Genomic DNA, 24,646 nt, shown 5'->3' on the forward strand with positions numbered 1-24,646 from the left:
TTTATTGCTTGATCAACGCATAACAAATAAAATAGGGACCAGCATCTCAAGCTTCACATACAGAAAATAGCCGGCAAGCGATCACAATAAAAACAAACGAACACCCGTGTTCCAAGAAAAGCATGGGGGGCGTGATGGCATAAGTATGTAGCACCGCCCTACATGTTTCGTCAGAGATTACGTCTTCAAAGGTTCTAGACATGCCATTTGAAGGTCCAATTGGTGTGCAGTGTCAGGAATAAGTGAGAGGTCTCTGATGTAAAATACCTGACAGGCTTCTTTGATACTATAATAATGAAGGGTGTGCAGGGAAATCTGCAGAAGATGCTTTGTTCAAATCTTGATTTGATAAAACTATTGTTTATTGCTTTAACAATTTTTGTTAATGGATCCATGTTAGACTGTCAACTTTACATTTAGGTACAAGGCTACCACAGTGAAACGAGTGATATTAAACTCCCCTATTTAGCTTGCCTACTGTACTTACAGGTAAGCCTATATTATCTGTAGGTATAGTAAATATCTCCTAAATGTGCACAGAAATTTACATGTGTAGCAACTGGTGACGTTACCGGTGCATGCACACTGCACTCTCAATAGACAGCAATACGCCCATTGAGAGAACTGATGCGGAAGTGACATTATCGTGGCTCGGTTGTTGAAATGTCTGAAGCCCTCAAATGAACACCGGGTGAAGATGGATTCCCTGTAAATCGTAAAATATGCACTGCTCAACTATGGCAAACCTATAAAACCCTTAACCGGTGATGTACAAATGTTCTAAAATCTGTAACGTGGGTTGAAGAACTTCCAATAAAGTCTAATAAAGAAAACAAATCATAATGAGTATAAAATGTAACACACTTTACCCAGTATGTAAAGAATTTGGACAGCCATGCACCACCAACAATCTGGACACTAACCAGATAGCGGAGATCAATAAACCTGGAATTTATTATGATAATGCAAAGTGGCCTCCTGCCCAGATTTTGCAATCAGTTGGTGAATTCCAAAGGGAACATCCACAAATGGTGACCATCAATGCACAATGATCACTTGCTATGAAGCATAATGGCCTCCTGCCCTGGTGTAGCAAGTTGGTGATATTCAAAAGAGCCATACGCTGTATGCAAAAAGCTCACCAGCGGGAGCCCAAATGATGCTCAAATAGTGTAGTATTTTATTGCCAAATAAAACAATTTCAGTTGATGCATAAAAATTGGCCAGAAAAAACTGAGTAGCCGCTGTTCTTGTTCCAAGGACTCCTAGGGGGAGGGGCCTACATGCTGACTCCATTCCGCCGAGTCTTTGGAGCAGGAAAGGTGACTATTGTATGTATGTTCTAGACAATTTGGAATGGCGACAATCGCTGGAGTAGAGGTATGCACTGCAGACGTTGGATCTTCTGGGATAGAAATATTTATTGCATGAGTGAAGGCTAACCAAGGAGCTTTTTAAACACTTACCATTCAGCCATACATAAATGGTATCTGACTCCTGTGAGCAGGGGGCCATGTTAAAATTATCTCCCCTTTGAGCTGCTTATGGGCCATCTAGCAACCTGTGCATCTTTGATCTGTTGTGTCCAAGGATGTGTCCATAGCAATCACAGATAGGGGTACAGGACCAATGAAATTGTCCTGGCACTATGTTATCGCTGTGACCAATTACAAATGTAAACGAAGACTGCACATTGCAGCCAGCACTCTTAGCCACAAAACGATTGGCTGTGAGAGGAAATGGTGTTTCCGCACCAATTGCAGCATGACACTTTGTGGGAAAAATATTGCAAAACAAATGGCATATATAATTGCAATACAGGCCATACTGTAATATTCTGTTAGCAATATCTTTTCAATCTGCAGCCCGGTAGTTTTTTTGTAAAATTCACTGCAGCATGGCAACCTGGAGGCATTCCGTACACAGTTGGTGTATGGAGTGTCCCTAGAGTTGTCATTTTCTGCTTGTGTGATTGGCTTATTGATTTTCTCAGAAGTCTGCACTGATACAAGTCAGATTTTAGGCATCCTCTGTAATAAAAATGTCAGTTTTGGTGAAATGCTCTTGGGTTAATCACCTCTAAAGGAAAGGAATGCAGGCCGTGACACTCTCCTCATTAGATGCACTGCAAGTGCATGAGCCGATTAAAATCACTCCCATTCAGCATCAGTCCTGCACAGGACCAGATTAAATACCACCTATAAAACCTCTATCAAAAAAAGTTGTAGAATTTGATTTGGGGTAGTATTGCATGACCTACGTATTAGTGCTGAAAACTGAAAAATTCCCTGACAGGAAGGGTTTTTAAAATGCTGGTCTTCAAGTGGTTAGAAGGCAGCCTGCTTGAAGACAGTTTTTCTGAATCCTTTTAAGATGTCCAGTCAGAATTGGCACTGCAATTTAGTCCTCTTATTTTACATTTTCAGCTTTGGCGATTGAGGTCTGTTAGCATATTTTTTGTTTCTAGCTAACCATTAGAAAGACTTAAAAGCCACTGCACATTCCCTTTCAGTAGCTCCTTTGAGGAGACAGTTCTCGGTCTATAATGGAGCTTGTCATTTCATTTAAAGTGTTTTTTTTTGTTTCCCATGGTTGGTAACCTTAATGACTCTAAATCTCGTTGCTTAGAATGTAAGCTCGCCTTTTCACAATTCTGATTGCTCACATGTCTGCTTGGACCAATTGGAAATTGCTCTAAGGGAAGAAGAAAAAAAGTGGATCTTTCCCCAGACTGCTGTACCAGCTGTTTGAGCAGTGACAGGTAATCACCCATCAAGGCAAGTCCTGTGGGGACCAGCGTGTAGGGTTCAGCTTTTTGTTTTTTGGGGGGTTTTTTATGTGAAAAGGTGAAGCTTTAAGTATGCTTGCAAATGTGAAGATACAATTTTATTGATGCAGAGAGTATAAACAGTATACATTAAAGCAAAGTTCCACCCAAAAGTGGAACTTCAGCTAATTTCTCATCTTCCCCCCCGTGCCCCATTTGGCACCTTTGGGGTGGGGGGGGGGGTATCTGAGGGTTGCGGATACCGTTCTTTGGTATCCTCTCCTCACTTCCAGGAGAGCAGGCAGCAGCACATCAGCAGCTGGGCTCCTTCCCCCACCGCCAGGTCAGTAGGAAAGCACAGCGGTGCCTCGCAAATGCGCAGTAGGAACCCAGCATGAAGCCATAATGCTTCACTACCGGGTTCCCTTACCAGTAAGTGCTGGAGCGGATATCGCTGGACTCCAGGACAGGTAAGTGTCCTATTATTAGTCAGCAACTGTAGTATGTGTTTAATTTTTGCAGGGGTGGGCGGACCTCCGCTTTAAGGTACACCATGTTTTTCATTTGGGCTTCTGTCTGTTACAGTGAAGAAGTAAGCATTGCTTCTAAAATAATGAGCATGTTAAATATTGCTAAACAAGGGAGGTTAAATTGCCTCTTCATGACTTTATTGCAGCAAGTAGGATACGGTTGACTGCCTTTTAACGGCTTGTAGACCGTTACATCTATTTTCCAAGAGGGCTGTTGACTTATTGAGGAAAAGATGTCAAGAAATCCTGTTTTTTTTTTTTTTTCTTCCCTTCCTGACCAGAAGAACAGCTCAGCAGCTTTACTCACACCCCCCTAAGTGAGTTTTATAATGTGCACAAAATTTGCTGCAGAGACAGCTTTGGAAGGGTTATTTCTGTGCTGAAAAATAGAACGTAAGCTACCTGGGGATTGAACCCAGGCCTGCATGAATGCTGTCCAGGTGCCTTTGGAAGCTGATCCATCACTAACAAGGTTTTATTAGCTCCAGTGCTGCAAGCTGCACTTTTTTTGTTTATTTCCATTTTTGAATAACCTGGAAAGACATAAAGTACTCAATAGTAAGAGCATTTGCTTAATTCTGTTATGTACTGTGAGCACGGAAGACTCATTTTGTAATATAATCAAAGATCTTGAATTTAATGTAGTATTTCCTGCAGTAGTCTGCCATTTAGATCACTCTTATTTCTTTGAGTAGCCAATTTTTAAATGTTCTGATGTAGAGCAGCCACTGGATGGGTTCATGGCTCAACTTTGCATGTGTAGACAAAAGGCTTTTTTCAACCCATGTAATATATGTTTTGCTGAAAGCAAAATATGCAATCGGTGTAGCAGTTTTCTGGGCATATCTGAAACATTTGAGCAGTGTTGCGGCCTTGGCCTTTATAGGTCATCTTTTAGTTGACTTATTGGCTTCAGCTTTTGAAAGCAGAAACTTTAATACATAGACAGTGCTTGATTACAATGCTGCAGTTTCTGCCATTATTTAGCATCAGATTTGTTTTTGTGTTTGAATATTTTCTAACGTATCTTAGAGCAACTCTAAAGCCCGGTAGAATAGAGAACAGTACAAAAAGAAAATGTATAAGGCCACATTTGTAAACACATGTTGTGCTGTGATTCTGCCTGTTAATGCTGACAGCAATGTTCAATGTGAATCATGACATTTGTATTGTCTGACACTTCTACCCTTCTTTTCCTCCAAACCCATCCCCCCCATTAAACCAGACCAGACTGAGTTTGGAGTAAATGGCCAACGGCCTTGATTTATTAACCAAAATGTATAAATAACAAATATAAACTTTTATAAATAACTTTTAATAATAATACCTTGTAAACTTTCCCTTTAACACTGGAACATGGGTCCTTAGCATATCAAAGACCCTACTGGTCACTGCACCATCTATTTTACCTCTTGACCTCCAGACGGTATCCCCTGTCTCGGAGGCTAAACCCAAACCAAGCAGTGACCTACCCCTTTTCTCCTCCGGTTACCCCCTTGTAACCAGGAAGTACATCAACAACCATCCCCATCCCCATGGATGGGTACAACCTAATTACCACTAAACTGACCCCCCAAACAACCAGCACACCCCTACACTAACATCCTACCAACCCCAGGGGAGGGTGGGTGGGAATCGCTTCCTCCTCCGCTCCACGAGTGACCTAGCTTCCGCTCGGCTTCCCGCTGGACGTATTGGCTCCGCCCCCTGATGGCCCCGCCTCCCGGCTTCTTAAAGCGGCCCGTGAAATCAACTAAAAGCGGCGACAGTGCATGCAAACAAATTGTCATGCTGTCCCTCCGCTTAGCAGCCTACGGCTGCTGCTCCGTGCCTCTCTTTCAGAGTGACTGTGTGGTCTGTTTTAAAGTAAAAGTACTTACTATGGATATAAAAAAAGTCTACACACCCGTGTTTAAAATGTCAGGTTTCTGTGATGTAAAAAATGAGACAAAGATGAATGCTTTCAGAAATTTTTCCACCTTTTTAATGTGCCCCTATAAGCTGTACAACTCAATTGAAAAACAAACTGATATCTTTTTTTGGGGAGGGGGAAGAGTAAAAAAGTGCCCACACCCTCTTGTAACTGGGGATATAGCTGTGTTCAGAAGTATGCAATCACATTGAAACACATGGTAAATGAGTCAGTACACAACTGCCATCATTTAAAGTGCCTCTGATTAACCCCAAATAAAGTTCAGCTGTTCTAGTAGGTCTTTCCTGAAATTTTTAGTCACATCCTAGAGCAAATGCCATGGGACTGCAGAGAGCTTCCAAAGCATCAGAGGAATTTCATTAAGTTATCAGTCGGGAAAAGGGAACAAAATAATTTCCAAGGCATTCGATATACCATGGAGCACAGTGAAGACAGTCATCAAGGGGATAAAATATGGCACAACAGTGACATTACCAAAAACTGGACGTCCCTATAAAATTGATTAAAAAAAAAGAAAACTGGTCAGGGAGGCTGCCAAGAGGCCTACAGCAGCAATAAAGGAGCAGCAGGAATATTTGGCCGTGTGGTAAATGTGACAACAATCTCCTGTTTTCTTAATATATCTGGGCTATGGGGGTAGAGTGGCAAGAGGGAAGACTTTTCTTACAAAGAAAAACATCCAAGCCTGGCTAAATTTTGCATTTATACATCTAAAGTCTGCCAAAAGCATGTGAAAAATGTGTTTTGGTCTGATAAAACCAAGGTTGAATTTTTTTAGACATAATTCCAAAATATGTTTGGCGCAATAACACTGCGCGTTACTAAAAGAACACCATACCCACAGTGAAGCATGGTGGTAGCAGTATCATGCTTTTGGGGCGTCTTTTCTTTAGCTGGAACAGGGAGTCAAGGTAGAGGGAATAGCCTTCTGCTAGAAGAAAAGAAGAAAACATAAAGAGAAACTTTAATCTTTCAGCATGACAATGACCCGCATTCATCCAACCATATATATATATATATATATTTTTATTTTTTTTATTTTTTTACTTCCCTCCACCTAAAAGGGTTTGTTCAACTGAGTTGTACCGTTTATAGGTCACATTAAAAGTTCTGAAATGATTTGTTTCGTTTTTTACATCAGATATTTTAACGGGTGTGTAGACTTTTTATATTCTCTGTACATATTGCCATATGCGGGTGATATTCTAACACTAACAATGAACTGAGGAAAAACATCTCACAGTGCCGGCGCCCCCAGCCCTCCTCACCCCTCAAAAGTCCCGCTCGTCCCCCGACGTCCTTTCCACCGTTCAGCCTGGCCGCTGATTGGCTGGAGTGGATGGATGGAAAGCAGCGCAGCCATTGGCTCGCGCTGCTGTCAATTACATCCACTGACGCGGGGCTGTGTGATACAGCGAGCGGCTATAGCCGCCGGCTGTATCACGGCAGCGCGCCGGCAGGTGCTTCTCACCATGTGAGGGAGCTCTCATGAATGTGAGAAGCACCTGCAGGAGGAAGCAGAGACAGCTGCCGAGAGACCCCAGAAGAGCAGGTTCGGGGCCACTCTGTGCAAAACGAGCTGCACAGTGGAGGTAAGTATAACGTTTTTTTTTTTTTTTAAATTCACTTTACAATCCCTTTTAACCTTCTTGTTTAGGCTTATCGAACACTTTTGTACCAGATGAACCATTGAGACCACTCTGCTTGTGTTGAGCATAGACGGCCTTTGCTTGATGCAAACAAACATTCATAAGTACTGTGTAGTTTAGTGGTTATGACTTTTGAGCAAGAAGGACTTAGTTTAGAATGCCAGGTATGTGTGATCAATTCAGCTGCTAATAGTATGTGTGCAATTATTAAGGGGAATTTCTCAATGCCTACGTTTTAAAATGGCAAGTTCTGGAGAGGGATTTATCTGGATGTAGGCGACGCTTTGGATGAGTTTGAAAACCTCAAACCAATATTGAGTGAGGAATCTGCAACACCCCAGAATGTGTAAAGGTGAACCGTGGGAGCCACATTCCCTCCAACACAATGGTGATCTGGAGGAGTCTATTGTGTGTAGGATATGTGGGATTCTGTACCATATGAAGGCAGATGGTACAAGATTCTCAGTGAAAAGTTAGGAATGGTATCTGTTCAGTTGTTCCCTCCAGCAAAGGGACTTTCTGGCATCTATGTATATCAAGTTTGCTTAGCTGCATATTCTGTTTTTTCCAGCCTCCACAATGTATCCTGCACAGGGGCGTAACTATAGGGGGTGCAGCAGTAGTGACCGCAGCCGGGCCCTGTGATGCAGGGGTCCCATGCAGCCCCCTCTACATACGGCCGGCAGCAGCATAGGCAGCTAGGGGTACTAGTGCACCATGCACACGGGTGGCTGGAGGTGGAGGGTGACTAGCAGAGCTCCATGCTCGACTATTGCACTGGCTGCTCTTTAGTTGTGCATTCTCTGCATGACCTGTGTCCTCAGCCAGCTCCTCAGAGTACCCCTCTCCTGCACCATGCATTGCCGCTCTGTCCGATGTCTGTTCTCCCCAGCCAGAGTCCCGCTCCCCCGAGTCCGGCCCACATTGCACTGCATACTTCTCCCGGGTAAACAAACTTTAAGCACACAAATGCAGTGCAGCCCTATGACAGACGGCTCCCCGGAGGACACTGCAGGCTTGTCTGCCAGCCCCCCTCCTCCCCTGTCATACACAGATGATGAAAGGTGTTTCTGGGAGATATGCTTATCGCCCGTCCAGCACACTGGATGGAGCCCAGGCCAACAAGGATGAGTGCGTGGCCTACAGCTTGGTCATGGTGAGTGAAAGGACCCCATCCTCCACACACCATTACATACACCCTCCATCTCCCCCTGGGGACAGGGGCCCCTTCTCACGTGGGAACAGGGACCCCCACCTCCCCTGGGAAAGGGACCCCTTCTCACCTGGGGGCAGTAACTTCACCTGCCCTGGAGAAAAGGACCTCATCTCTTCTGGGGACGGGGACCCCATCCTGCCGAGGGACAGTCCCCCAATGGGGCACCTAAAAATAAAAAATATAAATAATTAAAAAAAACTACTGATACCAGTGGTGGAACTACAGGGCTCACAAAGGTCATACCTGTGACCACGCCCTGGAGTTCCACCGCCGGACTCGGAGGGAAGGGCCCTGGCTGGGGTTCAGGGGGGCCCTTCATGGTTTCTTGCATCGGGGCCCTGAAGGTTATAGTTGCGCCACTGATCCTGCGTATTGTGGTGAAAGAGTGACATTTTAAATTTCTGGTGTTCAGCCTGTCCACTGCTCCCAGAGTATTCACCAAAGTAAACTCTGGTCTAGGGGCTGCTCCTTGCCTAGGATATTCCTGTAATTGTTTACCTGGACAACTTTCTCTAGAGGAAGCAGTCGGCTGTCCGTCTGGGATTCAAAGTGAATTGAATGGTGTAGACACTTGAAAGCTTTGGCTGAGTTCTCAACTCAGTCGGCCTTAGAACCCGCCCAGAGGTCGGAAATTTTTAGGCCTAATTCTAGACAGTCCGATAAAATGATCTTTCCGTGACACAAATGCCTTGCTCTGTGAATTCAGGTGAAGTTGCTTTGAACTCTGAGAAATATATGTCTTCACAAGGTTTCCCTTTTTTGTCCAATTTCATTCCAGGCACTTCCAACTGAATGTCTTGTTGACATGGGACAAAAGAATTTAGTTGCTGGACTCCCCAGTGCATTTATACCCCTGTACAATACTGTCTATGTGAACTGGTGGATTTATTTGCAAATGCGGGAGATGGGAAAGTTGTTCCCCTCGCTGACCTGGAGTATTCTGATGGACGTCCATCTGGCAGACTGTGGGGGTGTTCTGGAGAAAATCTCGGTCCAGGGAGCTTGGTCACTACAGGAGATGCCATTTAACCATTAATATCTTGGAATTGAGTGTGATTTTTGTCCTGCTTCATTGGTCAGTACAATTTGAAAGGCCTTCCTGTAAGAATTCAGTCAAACACCACAATGGTGGTATACATAAAATCATTAGGGACTGGAAGTCAGACTGCTCAGGAGGAAGCTCTAGGCTTTAGAACCACTTTAAGTGCAAATATATTACTGCAATCCTCATATGCCCTTTGAAATGACCATAAATGACAAAATATATTCTGAAAAGTCTTCAAGATCATGGCTATGTTCCAAAATAAGTTAAAAATTAAGACCTTGTAGATTTGTATTACTGAAGTGATTTTTTTATTTTTGTTTAAACTGAGGGATTTTACACTGCCAGACTAGTTTAACTGTAGCAGTTTTCAGAGAGCCTCTAGTGTCAGGTGATTAGTGACATCCTCATTACAGGGAATGTGTTAATTATTGGCGACTTGTAACAGTTTGTTATGCTTACACGTTCTCCCTTTTCAGCTATGAATTATCCATTCATTTCCCCGCATGTAATTGCAGGAGAATTACAGATGCACTCAGTGAAGGGGAATTTATGAATTTGTTTAAAGCGGCATACTGTAATCGGAGCCAAGTTAATGCACTTCTCTTGCGCTAAATGCATAATTGGCATATGGGTTTTTCCAAAGCAAATGTTGTGCTCCCCCTCCCAATCTCTGTAAGAGATACCTCTTCCCATCTTTGCATGTAGTACTTTGCCTGAACTGTGTTGTGCTTTCACTGCAGTGATCATATAGTTCTCTGGTACCAGCTTATTTCCTCTCCATGAAAAAAATGCCCTGAGCTTATTCTATACACTAACTCTGTACTGCTTACCACCCCAGCTTTCTCTTTGTACTTCTCTGAGATAATGAGCCTGAGCGCTTGTTTACATTTTCCTTTCACTCCTCTATTTAAAGAGCAGACTGTCAAGCCCCAAGATAAAGCAGTAAATAGTTTTTGTCCATTTTTTTTACTTTTAACAATGGTGCAGTTATTGGGCAATAGATGAAAGTAGCTAATAATTTCACCAGAATTGCGCAGAGGGGATTAAGAATATCTGCCTAGATGTGAATTAATCATCATACAGTTAAGTGTAGTCTTGGCTGTATGATATAAACTTATTCTAAATGTGTTTATACTGTGAATTTAATGTAGCAACTCAGCTCCTTGTGCTGCTAGAGCAGACATCACTAAACTATTGGTCATGTTCTACCCATCAATCGGTTATGTGATGGGGTGGATTATCAGTCATCTGTGCCATCTCAGACTTCAGATGAAAGCAGCATTGTGGATGCTTGGCATTGTATACAAATAAGCTAAGGGGGGGCCTGGGAGGGTTTCCCTCACTCTAGCAGACTGCATCTGATGTCTGGAAAGCAGATTTAAGAGAAGGAAAGGGGTGTAGGTTTTTACTGGGGGGGTTTTTCTTTTGGGTTGCTTGTGGGAGAGAGATGTGTTGGCTACTCCTGACCCCTGCACGCTGCATTACATATTACTGACCCCTGTACATGCACATTACTGAACTCTGCAGTGGTTCTACTCCTACAATTTTTTAAAGCGGACATCTACGTTTATTAAACTTTTTATTTTTTGGGCCCTAGGTAGGTAAAAAGCAAGCCTGCTTGCACCCTGATGATCTTTGAGCTCTTCCATGTTTAGGTAGGTCTTTACCCCTCCAGACTACTTTTTCAAATGCAGCAGAGTGTCCCTCTATTTCTCACCATAATCCCAATTCTAATTCCTCACTTTTACAATGCATTGTTGCCACACAGCATGTTAACACGCGGTACATGCATGAGCACCTTTTGGTACTATTCCTTTTGCATGACACCCCAGCGCAGTATCACCCTACCATGAATTGTGGTATGTAGTATGAATGTGTTCCTTTTTATCCATTCTGGTGCATTGGCAGCCTGTTCATAATTAATAGACTGCCCTATTGCAGCTCACATATGCTCCTTACAACATTAACATATCCTACAAGAATGGAGAATATTGGGCCCATTATTTTTACTAACGTTAGTATATTGTGTAAGTTATTTGTACCAAAATTGCTGGTAATAGAGCAACTTTTTTTTAATTTTTTTTATTTTTTGCGTTGAGGTACAGAGGCATTTTCTTCATTCCCTTCTTAGCATATTGTGCTATTACATATATTTTTTACTAGTTTGGTTTAAATAGCCCCATTGTCATATTGACATTATTTTAAAAGGCTGTGATTGAGGTGGACACATTACTTGTGGTTTTGAGCCATCCTTAGAACTTGGCATGTTTTTAAAAGTGCATACAGTGGCAAGAAAAATTGTGAACCCCATTGGCATGAACTGGTTTTGTGCTGTAATTTGCCATAAAATGTGATCTAAGTCGCAACCGATTAACACAGAGATGACTTGGATAAAAAAAAAAAAAATCCTCCTACACAAATTGTACCTGTTTATCTGTAGTCTTCTCTTCTCTGCAGCTCTTCAAATTGCAGAATTGTTACAGCGTGTCTGAGCTTTTGTAAAGCAGGGGATCAGGGAGCTTAAGTTACACTCCTGATTGGAGGTTGGGGATGCACCCTCTTCATACAGCACACCAAAACAGAGCTGAGGCTATTAATCGCAGGTCGTGTACTGGAGCACCCTCTCCTATCACCTTTTTTCTCTTGGTCAGAAAAACCTGTCAGAAGTGACTTATGCAGATAGCAGAGGAATGAGGCAACAGCCAGAAATGACGCAAAGTGCTTTTAATTGAGACACGTGCACACTATAGAGGGCTATGCTTTGTTCATATTTCAGAGGTTTATAATCGCTTTAACGGTTTCCCATCCAGGCAATGAATATCCAACAGACGCAGCATTGCACTGATTGTTGTACTCTGCTGTGAACAGCCCTGATACCATGTGATCTCTGTAGCTAATCGCCAATCACATAAACAGTAGAAAACCTTTCCTAGCATCATTGTTTACTAGGTCATCTGTGATTGGTCACAGAGATCACACAGTACAGGGCAAGTCACAGCAGGCCTGTACCATGAGACGCTGTGTCCAATCACAACTATCACCGTATTTCTCAATGACTGCAGGAATACAGCCGCGGAGAGAGACATGTTTGCTTTTAACAGGCATGATGGCTGTAAAAAAAAAAAAAATCAATACGTAAAATAAAAAAATGCTCTGAGAAACCTTCTTAAATTGAGATATATATATATATATATATAAATATATAAATATATAATACAATTATTTTCGCATACTAGCACGTTATGAAAGGCTTATCTTGGACTGAAACTGTGCACATTTAGGAGATATTAATTTTACCTACAGGTAAGCTTTTTTTAAAGGCTTACCTGTAGGTAAAAATCACAAAACTGGCTTTACCATCACTTTAAGGTCTGGGCTCTAACTGGGGCACTCCAAAAGGCACATTTTCTTTTTGAAGCCAGTCTGTGGTGGATTTACTTTGATACTTATGGTCATTGTCCTGCTGCATCACCCATGTCCTACTAAGCTTTGGCATATATCTTGTTAAAATTGTGTATTCATTTTCCCTTATATGATGGCAAGGGGTCTGGGCCAAGTAAGCCCAATTCATGATGTTCCCAATACTTCACTTTTGGGATGATGTTTTAATGTTGGCAAACTGTGCCTTTTTTGGCCCATACATTCTTTGTTGATTGTTCTTAACAAACGTTTGTTTCAGTCCACAAAACATTTTTCTAGTAGCATTGCGGCTTGCCAACGTGCTCTCTTGGCAAACTTCAGGTGCGCAGCAATGTTTTTTTTTTTTTATGAGAACAGCAGCTTCCTCCATGGTGTTCCGTCATGGACACCCTGCCTGATCAAAGACTTACATATGGTAGACTTGTGAACAGGGATGTTTGCCAGTTCTAGTGATGTCCTCATGCCTTTAGCTGTGGTTCTAAACCTAAGTGAGAATTCTGCATTGTTCCTTGGGAGCCATCTTGGCTGGGCACCCACTTCTGGGAAGAGTAGCTACACTACTAAACTGTCTCCATCCATAGACCATTTGCCTGTCAACTGATAGATGCCTAAACAATTTAAGATTGCTTTGTTTCCCTTTGTGTGGTGTTTATCAAAGTAGCTCTAAGCCACACCTCCAAATGCATTTCATGAATTGGACTCCATGCGTGCAAATGTTTGACTAGATATTGTTGAAATAATTAGTCTGTGGGTTTACTTTTTTCCTCCAGCACTGTGAATTTTTAAACCCATTAAGAGAAGTGTGTGTGTGTGTGTGTGTGTTTTTTTTTTTTTTTCTCAGAATCCTATGCTATGCTGCATCTGTCCCCTGTTTTCATGGTGAAAAAGTGAGTGTTATACGCCAATAAATGCAGTAGTTCATTCCAAGGGGCTCACATACTTTTCATGCCACTATTTAAATTATTGTCCACTTTACTAAAATTGATAGCTTTGCAATCCTTGGTTGAGGAAGGGTTTTTTAATTTTTCGATTTATTTTTATTTTCACTGAAGATGAACTCCCGACATCTGACTAAACACACATGGAGTTCCTAGCTCAAAGAAATTCATTCTGTGCAACGAATATTGTCACACAGATACACCTACCATCCAAACCTTAACTTTGCAACAATGCGGTTTGGTCAAAATTGAATGTGCATTAAAATTAAGCAAATTAATTTTACTTTGTGTTGTTGAACTTCGCCATTCCACCGCTATTTTTTGTGGTTGAACAATTTTAAGGTGCAGAGACAAAAGTAGTCCTTTGACATGGGAGTAGGCAATAACAGTTTAACTCACAGCGAGGAATGTTATTTTTTAAGCAGCAATTGCTAAGGTTATTTGGCTTCCAAAACACAATAATGCACACATCGTTGGCATTTTGTTGAACTCTAGCAAAAGGCAGGGGTGGAAGGTTAGCTTGTTCCTGGATAGTGAAACCACCTACCTCTATCCAAATTGCTCATAATTGCCCTGAAAATGCTGTACATTGAAACACTTGTATTTCATTGTTTAATTATAAACCTGAGAGCTGTAATGCATTTTTCAATGATTAATTGTGCAGAGCTTGTGTGCCAACTGACATAACACACAACTTTCTTGATGCCTGCAAATCCCAAGATATAATTGGTTGTAATTTTGTGTAGTAACATTTATTAAATAGGCTGTAGAGAGCTCATCTGATTACCTCAATCACCTTGCTGAAAATAGAGGACACATAATGATTAGTCATATCGAAGGGGAACCATAGATACAGGGGACTCCTATTTTTATTTTTATTTTTTTACTGATTTAGCGATTTTTGTTTGAGGGCCAGTAAACATGAGAATGCTCTGTAGTGCTATTTGGTACCCCATTCATTTGAATGGGCTGCAAAACCACACAAAGTAGTGCATGAACTATTGAAAAATGCACTACACTAAATCTCGTTACTGCGCTACCATATAATATGATGCCCACAAACGCACTGCCTTTGTGATCTGCATTTGGAGCGCCGTTAACAATGTATTGGCACCTGCAGCAGATTGCAAAGGCACCGTTCCAGAATCTCGTTCTGCTGTGAGTTCAGCCCTAAGTGTTTTAATACTTTAATCAGTTTTCATTGTAGGGCCCTGCCCCCATGTTAAAATTTGTATGTTTCATAGTGTATGAAATGAAGCTGGCTTTAAAGCATTTTATTTTCTGTATTGGCTCTCCTGATGACCACACAACTACTGGAACTAGGTAACCTCTATTTCCCATGACATCCGCAAGCTGTCCAGATTTTTCGTTTTGGAACCTGTGCTCAATTGGGTGTTAGAGAATCTTGTTATGATTTATAATTGCAGTTTCATCTTGGTGCATCTTTTCCCAAGTGATTTCTGAACTAGGTACTTCTAGTAAATCAGACTTTTTTCCCTTCCTGCCTTGTTTAAATCTAGTACTTTTTAAGGCGTATGGCTAATGTCCCTCTGGAAGTGCTTTACCTTGATGTGAATCAATGCACGCATTTTTTTCATCTGTTCCCCTCTGTGTCTGATCATTTGTGGAAACCAGGCTATGCCAGCTGAAAGGTGTGGGGATGTGAAACAAATAGAATTCTGAAATGTCAAAAGTATGTTGTGGATAATTACTTTTGTTCAGTGAACCTTGCGCTGGGCTGGTACAGACTAAATCCCATGCTGCATTTACACACTGTTAAAATTGAAAGGAATGTTTTAGAGGAGCTGCTAGACATTCCCTAACCCCTTCCCAGCCTTTGCTAGTGCTGCATTCTGGGACTTTGTGACCGTTTTATTGCAGATTAGCTATAGCAGAGCATTAATTACATAAACGTATACATTTACATGCACAGCTGTTTGGATCCATGATCACTTTTTATTAATTTAGTGTTCACGGTTTGGTTGAGATAATTTGTAGCATTACTATTAATACTGTGTGGCCAAAAAATACTGAAATCACACTGAAGATGAACCATTTTAAAGGTTACCTCTTGCTCCTCAGTAAGGCAATTGTAAATGGTTTGCAGTATATGTATTTATATGCTTTGGTCTTTTAATCCTAAAAGCAGCTCACTTGGTTTTGTGCAAATTCCAAATTAACGTGTTTAGATAAAACAAAACTACCTTTTAATCTCACTTGTACTTTACCTCCTGGTATATAGTCACAGCATGTTCATATATCAAAAGTAATATTGAGCAAACAGTTAAAGCCGAGCTCCAGTAGTTTTTGTGTGTTAAGTGAGCAGCCATAAAATGTGTAGCTGCTGACTTTTAATAAACACCTTCACCTGTTCAAGGATCCAGCAATGTGGTCACCCATACAGTCACTTGTCTCCCTCTCCTTGGCACCGTAATTTCAACTATGGACACCTGGCTGTGAAGCCTCAAGCTGTCACAGCTTGCGGCTTGGCAGCCAGGTGCACACTTTGCCTGCTGAATGGGCCGGCGGTCTTCTGGGACCTGGGAGATGTCCCACAAGACTGCATGGAGGGGGAGCAGAAATGGGAGCTGGTACCTGTAAAAACTAGGTACCTGCAAAAACTAGGTACCTGCTTCCCACCCCTCCCCCCTGGGGTAAAGCTGTACACATAAACCATCCTCACCACCATCCACGTCTTTCCTTCCTCTCTGCGCTCCACAAGCTGTTCAAGCCACGCATTCAGATCACTCTACTGCAGGGTAGTCTTTCCGGTCACGATTGCAGACTAACAGCGGTGAGAGCCGGCGGTGTGCAGGTCGATCTGTGTGCACAGCTTTACCCCGGATGCCTGCATACTTGGATGTGCCTCTTTTAATCATCATGTGAGTTGCTAAATTTTCTACCTTCATTAATCACTTAAGGACCAAGCCTCTTTTTGAGATTTGTTTACAAGATAAAAACAGTTTTTTGATAGAAAGTTACATGGAACCCCCAAACATCCTTTTTTTTTTTTTTCTAACACCCTATATAATAAAATGGCGGTCTTACAAGTGCACTTTTTTTTTTTAATTTAAGACAACAGTAAAGTTGGCCCAAATGTTTTTTTTTTTTTTTTGAGGGGTAAATTGATACCCAACATGTCACGCTTCAACATTGCACCCGCTTGAGGTAATGGCGGCAAACTTTTACTCTTAATAATCTCAACGTTTAAAAAACTCTACAGGTTGCATGTTTTGAGTTAAAGGAGGTCTAGAGCTAGAATTATTACTCTCGCTTCTACCGATTGCGGTGATACCTCACGTGTGAGTTTTCATACGCGTGCACTACTCACGTATGCAAACAGAGGGATGGGGGCACATTTAAATATTTTTTTTCTTCTTATTTTACCTTTTATTTTTTATTTACACTGTTAAAAAAAAGGTCACTTTTATTTCTAATAGAAAAAAATGCATGACATCACCTCTTAAAGGTCTTCAAAAAAGACCTCAGATCTCATATTTACACTAAAATGCAATAAAAAGTCATTAAAAAAAAGGTCCTTTAAGAGCTATGGGCGGAAGGGACATTTTGACATCTCTTCGGCCCTGCAATGTTATGGAGATGGGTGAGGGCCATCTTCTCCCTCACTCTGTCTCCATACCCAGCAAGGGGTAACGTTCGATAGTCTCCGCCGATGCCAACGGAACCGGTAAGAGGCGGAGGGCACAGGAGCACGGTGGGAGGCCCTCTCCCGCTGCTAAGTGATCTTTCAGCGAATCTGCCACAGAGACCACTCTTATCGGAAAGCAGACTGCTGCCCGAAGAGGAGGATACCCGGGTTATGGCGGCTAGCTGCTGCAGTTACGATATTACTCTTCAAATTTAGGTTGTATATTGGCGTGCGGCAGTAAGTGGTTAAATGTAACCATATTGCTACACTTAGAGGTGCCTCTCCTCTTTTGTACTCTGTAGCGCCTGATGGTTTTAGTGTGTAATCCCTTTGTGGAGGCTGCCATTTGTGGATGGACATTTTATGTTTACACAACCTGGTCACATTGCTATAATCTTTTTTTATATGGACTTTACACTGAAGGACCTATGAATAAATGGTTGTGGAACCAATCATTTGCATTTCCATTATTATGGGGAAATCTTGCTTTGCTATACAAGTGCTTTGGATTACAAGCATGTTTCTGGAACGAATTATGCTTGCAATCCAAGATTTTACTGTACTTTTTAAATATTGGTGAGGGGATGCACTGAACACCTTTGCTGCCATTGTGCTATATGCTGGGTGTCCAGTGCACCCCTTTACCTTTAAAGTGGTTGTACACCCTTTACAACCACTTTAAGCTACAGGCAAGCCTATAAATTAGGCTTGCCTGTAGCTGCACTAGATATCTCCTGCACAGTTTAGGAGATATCCCTGTATTTGCATGTGCCGACATGTGGCAAATGCACACTTAAACCAACTGAAGCAATGGCAGTATGTGCCGCTTGTGGTGGCTCCCACGCATGCGTGCGGGAGTGATGCAATTGCGGCTCCAGCCAATCACAGTGCTGGAGCCGTGATACCTAGAAGCAAGCCCCCCTTGTGACATGTCAGCGGCCTGAGAGGGAGACGAGGACGGCTGCAGGGATTCGTTCTCCGGTATGTAATTCATAATGAGCTAGTATGCTATGCATACGAGCTCATTATGCCTTTATCTTGCAGGGTGTGTTTTTATTTTATTTATTTTTTTGCAGGAGGGTTTACTTCCTCTTTAAGGAGGGGGGTGGGCTCCTTCCAGGCTCACCTGCCCTCTGCCTATCCATTATAACGTATGTGTCTTCACTGTGAAGGCTCTCAAGATTTAGCGTTAGGACTACAAAAAATGAGGCACCTTGACGGGGCTCTATAGCTTATGCATTTATTTGCAAATGTGTGCAAACTAAACCCCTGTTTTCAAGGCACCCTGTTAGACAGGACAATTTGGTTGGTTAGCAGGCTGGTCGGTAAGTTGAACTGAGAATTTTCTTTATTTTGTTTTGCAAATGTAAAACGTGCAGTGTACCTACAATGCACTACACATTGCGCAAAAATAGAGCCTGCATCAGTGTGGTCACCACAGTGTAAGCCCTTGTACACACGGTCAGAGATTCCGACGGAATGTTTCCTATCGGACCGTTTTGTCAGATATTCTGACTGTGTGTGGTCTGCATCCGACTGTTTCTGTATCCGACGGACTAACTTTTCCAACTTGCCGGTGAAATTTTCCGACAAAATGCTCCGATCAGACATACTCCGATCATGTGTAGCCTACCTACTCCAACGGACAAAGTGCCACGCATGCTCAGATCAAATTCCTAGACCAAAGCTATTGGCTACTAGCCTCAACGTAGTCCCATCCTAACGAAATAACGTCATCACGTTATGTACAATCTGATTTTCCGACAACTTTGTCCGACCGTGTGTATGCAACATCACTTCCAGACCTCTTCCGGAATGAATCCGTTGGAATTACTCTGACGGATTTGGTTGTCTGAATCTCTGACCATGTGTACAAGGGCTAAGAATTGTAGAGACTACTTGTAAATGTCAGCTGCCTTGGTAATATGTACTCCTATAAAGTTAAAGGGTAGGCGTGTAGGAGCTACCATTGCTGTCTTGATTAGAAGGTGCATGTTCCAAGGTTGAAATCTTTTTTTTTTTTTTTCACTAGTCGCTACCCTGAAACGGGCATGCATGTAGCAAGAGTCCTGATGTTTGGTATACACATTTTTGGTCCAAGCTAGTGACTCCTTAGATGCCAGAAGAATAATCAATGTTGCCAGATTTGAAGCTGCATCTTCACAAACAAGTTATCTCCCATATATCACATTTCACTGGTTAATTTGTTTCACATTTCTCTTAATCATTTACTATTGGGTTTTGTAGGTATAGAAACATATTTTTTTTTCTAACTTGTGAATTGTTTTATTCTAGAAACATTGCAGAGGCTCTTATAAGCAAAGGCCTGGCTACTGTGATCCGTTACCGTCAGGATGATGATCAGAGATCCTCGCACTATGATGAGCTGCTAGCAGCAGAAGCCAGGTAGGTTCTATCCTAGTTCACACAAATCAAATCAGGAAATTTATCCCAGTGGAGTCTATTTAAAATCTGTAAGAGTGCTATTACAGAACTATTTTTGTACATGTCACTTTTAACCATCTGTATGGCCATGATCATACTGCACTGTCTGTGTTCTCCTTTAACCAGAAAAGCTGGTTTATAGCTTTTTTTATTGTGCTTCCCACTATAGAAGCACCAAACCATCTGCATTGTATTACTGGAGAAGAAGAGTTCTAAAAAACAAGTTACTGTATGCGTTTCCTTGTTCTAGTCGAGTGAGGGTAAAATATTTGATCCCCTGCTCATTTTTCACATTTGCCCACTAACAAAAATGATCAGATTGTAATGGTAGGTTTAATTTAACAGTGAGACAGAATAACAAAAAAATCCAAGAAAACTGGTTTCAAAAAGGTTAAGTGGTTTGCATTTTAAGGAGTGAAATAAGCATTTGTCCTCTTCCCAAAACATGACTTGGTACTTAGATCTTCTCCAAGTCATTACGGTTTTGAGGCAGACGTTTGAACTCGAACCTTCAGCTCCCTCCACATATCTGAGATTAAGGTCTGGAGACTGGCTAGGCCATGCTTGGACCTTATTGTGCGTCTTTTTGAGCCACTCCTTTGTTTTGGCATGTGTTTTGGGTAATTGTCATGCTGGAATACCCATCCACGACCCATTTTCAATGGCTGAGGGAAAAAGGTTACTCACCAAGATTTGATGGTGCATGGGGTCCATCATCCCTTTGATGCAGTGAAGTTGTACTGTCCCCTTAGCAGAAAAACACACCCAAAGCATGTTTCCACCTTCATGTTTGACGTTGGGGATGGTGTTCTTGGGGTCGTAGGCAGCATTCCTCCAAACAAGGCGAGTTGAGTTGATGCCAAAGATCTCAAATTTGGTCTCGTCTGACCACAACACTTTTACCCAGTTCTCCTCTGAATTATTCAGACCTGTACTTTCTTGTGCAGGGGAGGACCTTGCAGGCTCTACAGGATCAGTCCTTTTTTATGGTAAAGTATGTTTTCTTGGTGGGCAATAGCAGAAAAACTCTGGATAGCCCACACACCGGAAAAAGGCTTAAAATCCTGTCCACATCAAAGAAAAGGGTATAAAAAACTGACGTGTTTTGCACTGGAATCAGTGCTTACTCATAGCTATGAGTAAGCACTGATTCCAGTGCAAAATGCGTCAGTTTTTTCCTACCCTTTTCTTTGCTGTGGATTATTTGATGTGATGTGACCCCCAATTTTTAATAAAAAACACAGGATTTTAAGCCTTTTTCTGGTGTGCGGCTATCCAGAGTTTTTCAGCTATTGCCTGCCTATTGCATATGTATGAGCCAACACCTGTCTCTCCACGTTAGGAAGGAGGACATCCGCTCTGGAGGGGCTATCCTGGAGCTGTGGTTTTCTTTCTTTGTTTTCTTGGTGACTATGCTCCCAGCTGCCTTGAGATCATTGACATGATTCTCCTGTGTAGTTCTGGGCTGATTCCTCACCGTTCCCATGATCATTGAAACTCCACCAGGTGAGAACTTACATTGAGCTCCTGTCCGAGAGTGACAGGTATTTTTTTGCTAATCCATTTGCGAATAATCGCACCAACTAGTTTCACCTTCTCACCAAGCTGCTTGGCGCTGATCTTGTAGCTCATTCCAGCTTTGTATAGGTCTACAATCTTGTCCCTGACATCATTGGACAGCTCTTTGGTCTTCAACATGGTTGAGGGATTGGAATCTGCTTCTGTGGACAGGTGTCTTTTAAATCTTGTTTATAGGGGATCAATTGCATATTTCACTCATTGACATGCAAATCAATTTATAATTTTCTTTTAAATGGGTTTTTTTCTGGGTTTTTTTTTCTGTCTCACTGTTGAAATAAACCTACCACTAAAGTTATAGACTGATCATTATTTCTTTGTCAGTGGACAAACATACAAAATCAGCAGGGGATCAAATCCATTTTTCCCTCACTGTATATTTCAGCAGACTCTTTTTCTATGGCAATTTGTGAACTCCTGTATCCCAAATAAAATGCTAAAAATTAAACCATTATAAAAAATAAAAATTATATTTAATTTTTTTTTTTTTTTTTTTTTACACGTTTCTCCAGTGCTAAAGTAGGATGACATATTCAGTTAAAATACTTCCAATACTTTGTCAGATGATCTGTACTTCTGCTCATATGTTTTGTGATCCAGGCTCCCCATCCTGATACCAAAGCCAGATCTCTCTCTAATGCAAGAACCAAGATATGCTGACAAACTAGGCTTGGGGTTATAAGTCAAATTGCAACAGTTTGCTGAAAAACGCAGGGGCTGTAAGTGTACTTCTATGACCTCTCCTTCAGAACCTTTCTCAGGAACGATTTCAGTTAAGGCAGCCTCCGTGCCTTCTCTTGCTGTGGCTCTATCTGGCTAAGGCCAGCCATAGATGGTTCTGCTGGTTTAGCAGGAACCTGTGGTTCTAAAGAAAGAAAACTATGGCTTGCTTAAAAGATAAGTTCACCTTTTAAAAAATAAATGCATATTTTTTGCAGGTAAAAAAATGTGCATTTAGTTTTTTTTTCGTTTTTTTTTAGGAGACTGTAAAGAATTGCACCCATGACTAGTAGATCACAGGTGCAATGTCGGGCTCCTGCAGACTGTCAGTGTAGCTGTCTGCCAGTATCTCAGATGCAGGCAGTTACTTCAGTCCAGGAAACTCAATGGGCTTTAAAGACTGCTCTCCAGCGCCCTCACAGTTTATCGGGGTGTCAGCTGCAAAGGCTGGTGATACTTGTAGGCATGCATTTACAGAATTCTGTGAATGAATGGCATGGCTGTGTGGGTGGAGCCTGCACAGCCACACTCTTTTTAAATTGTGACATCAGGTGCGGGGCAAAGATCCTGGATCTGCAATCACAGGGAGAGGGAGAGCTGCGGGAACATGTTACATGTGAACTTATCGTTTAAGAATCTCAGAAATTCTTCATAGATGAACTTGTGGCATGCTCCCAGCACAAAGACGCGCTACTCATATAGGCGGCCTCATGGCTTAAGATACACTTCCGTTAGATCGCATATATGCACGTTGTTGCCAGGAAGGGTTTCAAGAACAATATCCGTTTGAAACGGCACTTGTCAATAAGTGGTTGTTTGATCTGTGAATCCTGTGTTACCCATTCTTAATAAACTGACCATATATGTTGAGGATGCACTGGTACTGGGGAGGCTAATGGCAAACCCTTTTCAGAGTTTTGTGTTTTCTACCAGATCATCTACTAATGCACTTTTTAGCCTATGTGGATAAAAGGATGTTTACATTCCTTTTCCATGAGTGTTGGCTTTGTTTAGTTGTGGTAGCACAATAGTAATTTGTTGCCTTGCCATTTTGTCTGTCATCCAATTTCTCGAGAGTTCACAATCGTATTGCCACCCATGCCAACCCTATTAACCATCACCTCTGCAAGACATTTGGTTGAGGTGGCAGCCTTGTCTTGTAAAGAACTTTGTTGGTTCCACACAAGGACAAGATATTGAGGCCTAGATCCACCTCCATAAAGCTGTTTAAAATGGAATTAAACCCTTCCAAACAACTTTGACCTACAGGTAAGCCTAGATTAAGGCTTACCTGTAGGTCCAAGTAATATCTCCTAAACCTATATGGTTTAGGAGATATTTGCCCGAAAATGGGCACCGCTGTCTACGGCGCATGCGCCGTAGACAGCGGCGCGCAGGCGCACTAAATGCGGCAAGTCCAAGAATGGATTTGCCAAATTTGTCTACTCCCGTGCGCATGCGCGGGAGTGACGTCATCGCGGCTCCGGCGAATGGCAGCGTCGGAGCTCCGAGACGCGACTCCCGTGCGCATGCGCGGGAGTGACGTCATCGCGGCTTCTCCGCTGTCATTCGTCGGAGCTGCGAGAGACGCCACAACCAAGATGGATGCGGCGGACTACAGGTGACAGCGGCGACTTCGCTGGCTCCTGTGTCAGGTAAGTGACACATAATGAGCTACTATGCGATGCATAGTAGTCCATTATGCTTTACCTTTGCAGGGAAAAAAAGAGGAAGTAAACCCATCAGGGTTTACTTCCTCTTTAACCTCAACCAGGACATTGTTCCATTTCTCTGTCTGGCTCCAGTACATCAGAAGAACATTTTCCTTCACTGCCTAAATATACTATACAAAAAATCAGTGTAAAATATATAATGGCCTTAAATTGAGGCCTATTGGCGATCTCAAAATCACAAAACGTATACCATAATTAGTGCAGCGCAACCCAAATTGCAAAAAATAAATAAGTCCCAATGTCATGCATAATATCCACTGCTGTGCAAGTAAAGGTGACTGTTCAAAATGATATTCAGAAAATTGTGATCCAGTGAATTTGGTGACCACCACCTATTGCTGGAATACCTGCTCACCTCCAGATAATGACTCAGCTATAGAGTCCCCATCACCTTTTTAGGATGTCTCGCAGGATGCCCCGGGGTGTTGCTCCATAAGGTTTCTCTAAACCTCGCTGTCTTCCACTTAAGAACTCATTCATTCAAGTGCAGCCATAAAATCAATGAAAAACCATAGTGCTCTCTGCTTTGAATATTGTATAAAACGTAACCTAAGGATTAAAAACACTCACAAAAGTATGTAAAAACCTTGAATGTCATCAGCTGAACACACAGACAGACAAATGTCCAAAGAAACACCACCTCCCACTTGTATGCGTTACTCTCTCTACTGAGTTTTTCCAGCAAGTGGGGATTATATAGGTGTGCCCTCTGTTCCCTATTTATCCTATTATGGACACCTGTATACCAGACCGGGAGAGTGGTGATTGTTATGGATGACTAAGAATCTTGTGTCACCACACTTAATTTCCTCTTCCTCCCTTACTGTGTGTAAACTGAGGGCACCGCCCTATTCCTGTAAACCAGAAGTGACATATCTTTTAGCATTGATGAGCCTTTCCATATACGTAAACCAGCTTTAGTAAATAAATCCCATTGTGAACTTAAAAGTGGGGCATGCCTGTACACTGAGATCTTGTGTACATATCTCCTGACCATAATTCTAATCAACATGAAGTTTAGCC

The 24,646-nt window shown here is 42.1% G+C and overlaps 1 protein-coding gene across 1 annotated transcript in view; it reads left to right on the top strand.

Moving 5' to 3' along the window:
• The window catches only part of SND1 (staphylococcal nuclease and tudor domain containing 1), an 840,361-nt gene that overhangs the window by 283,404 nt on the left and 532,311 nt on the right, over positions 1-24,646 (top strand). Inside the window, exon 13 of the mRNA XM_077473541.1 lies at positions 19,443-19,553. Coding sequence (XP_077329667.1) covers positions 19,443-19,553 — 111 coding nt within the window. The remainder of the gene's footprint in view (positions 1-19,442; positions 19,554-24,646) is intronic.

The sequence above is a fragment of the Lithobates pipiens genome, unplaced genomic scaffold, assembly GCF_037356315.1.
Source record: "Lithobates pipiens isolate NorthernLeopardFrog02 unplaced genomic scaffold, aLitPip1_a1.2 Scaffold_8, whole genome shotgun sequence".
Classification (NCBI taxonomy): domain Eukaryota; kingdom Metazoa; phylum Chordata; class Amphibia; order Anura; family Ranidae; genus Lithobates; species Lithobates pipiens.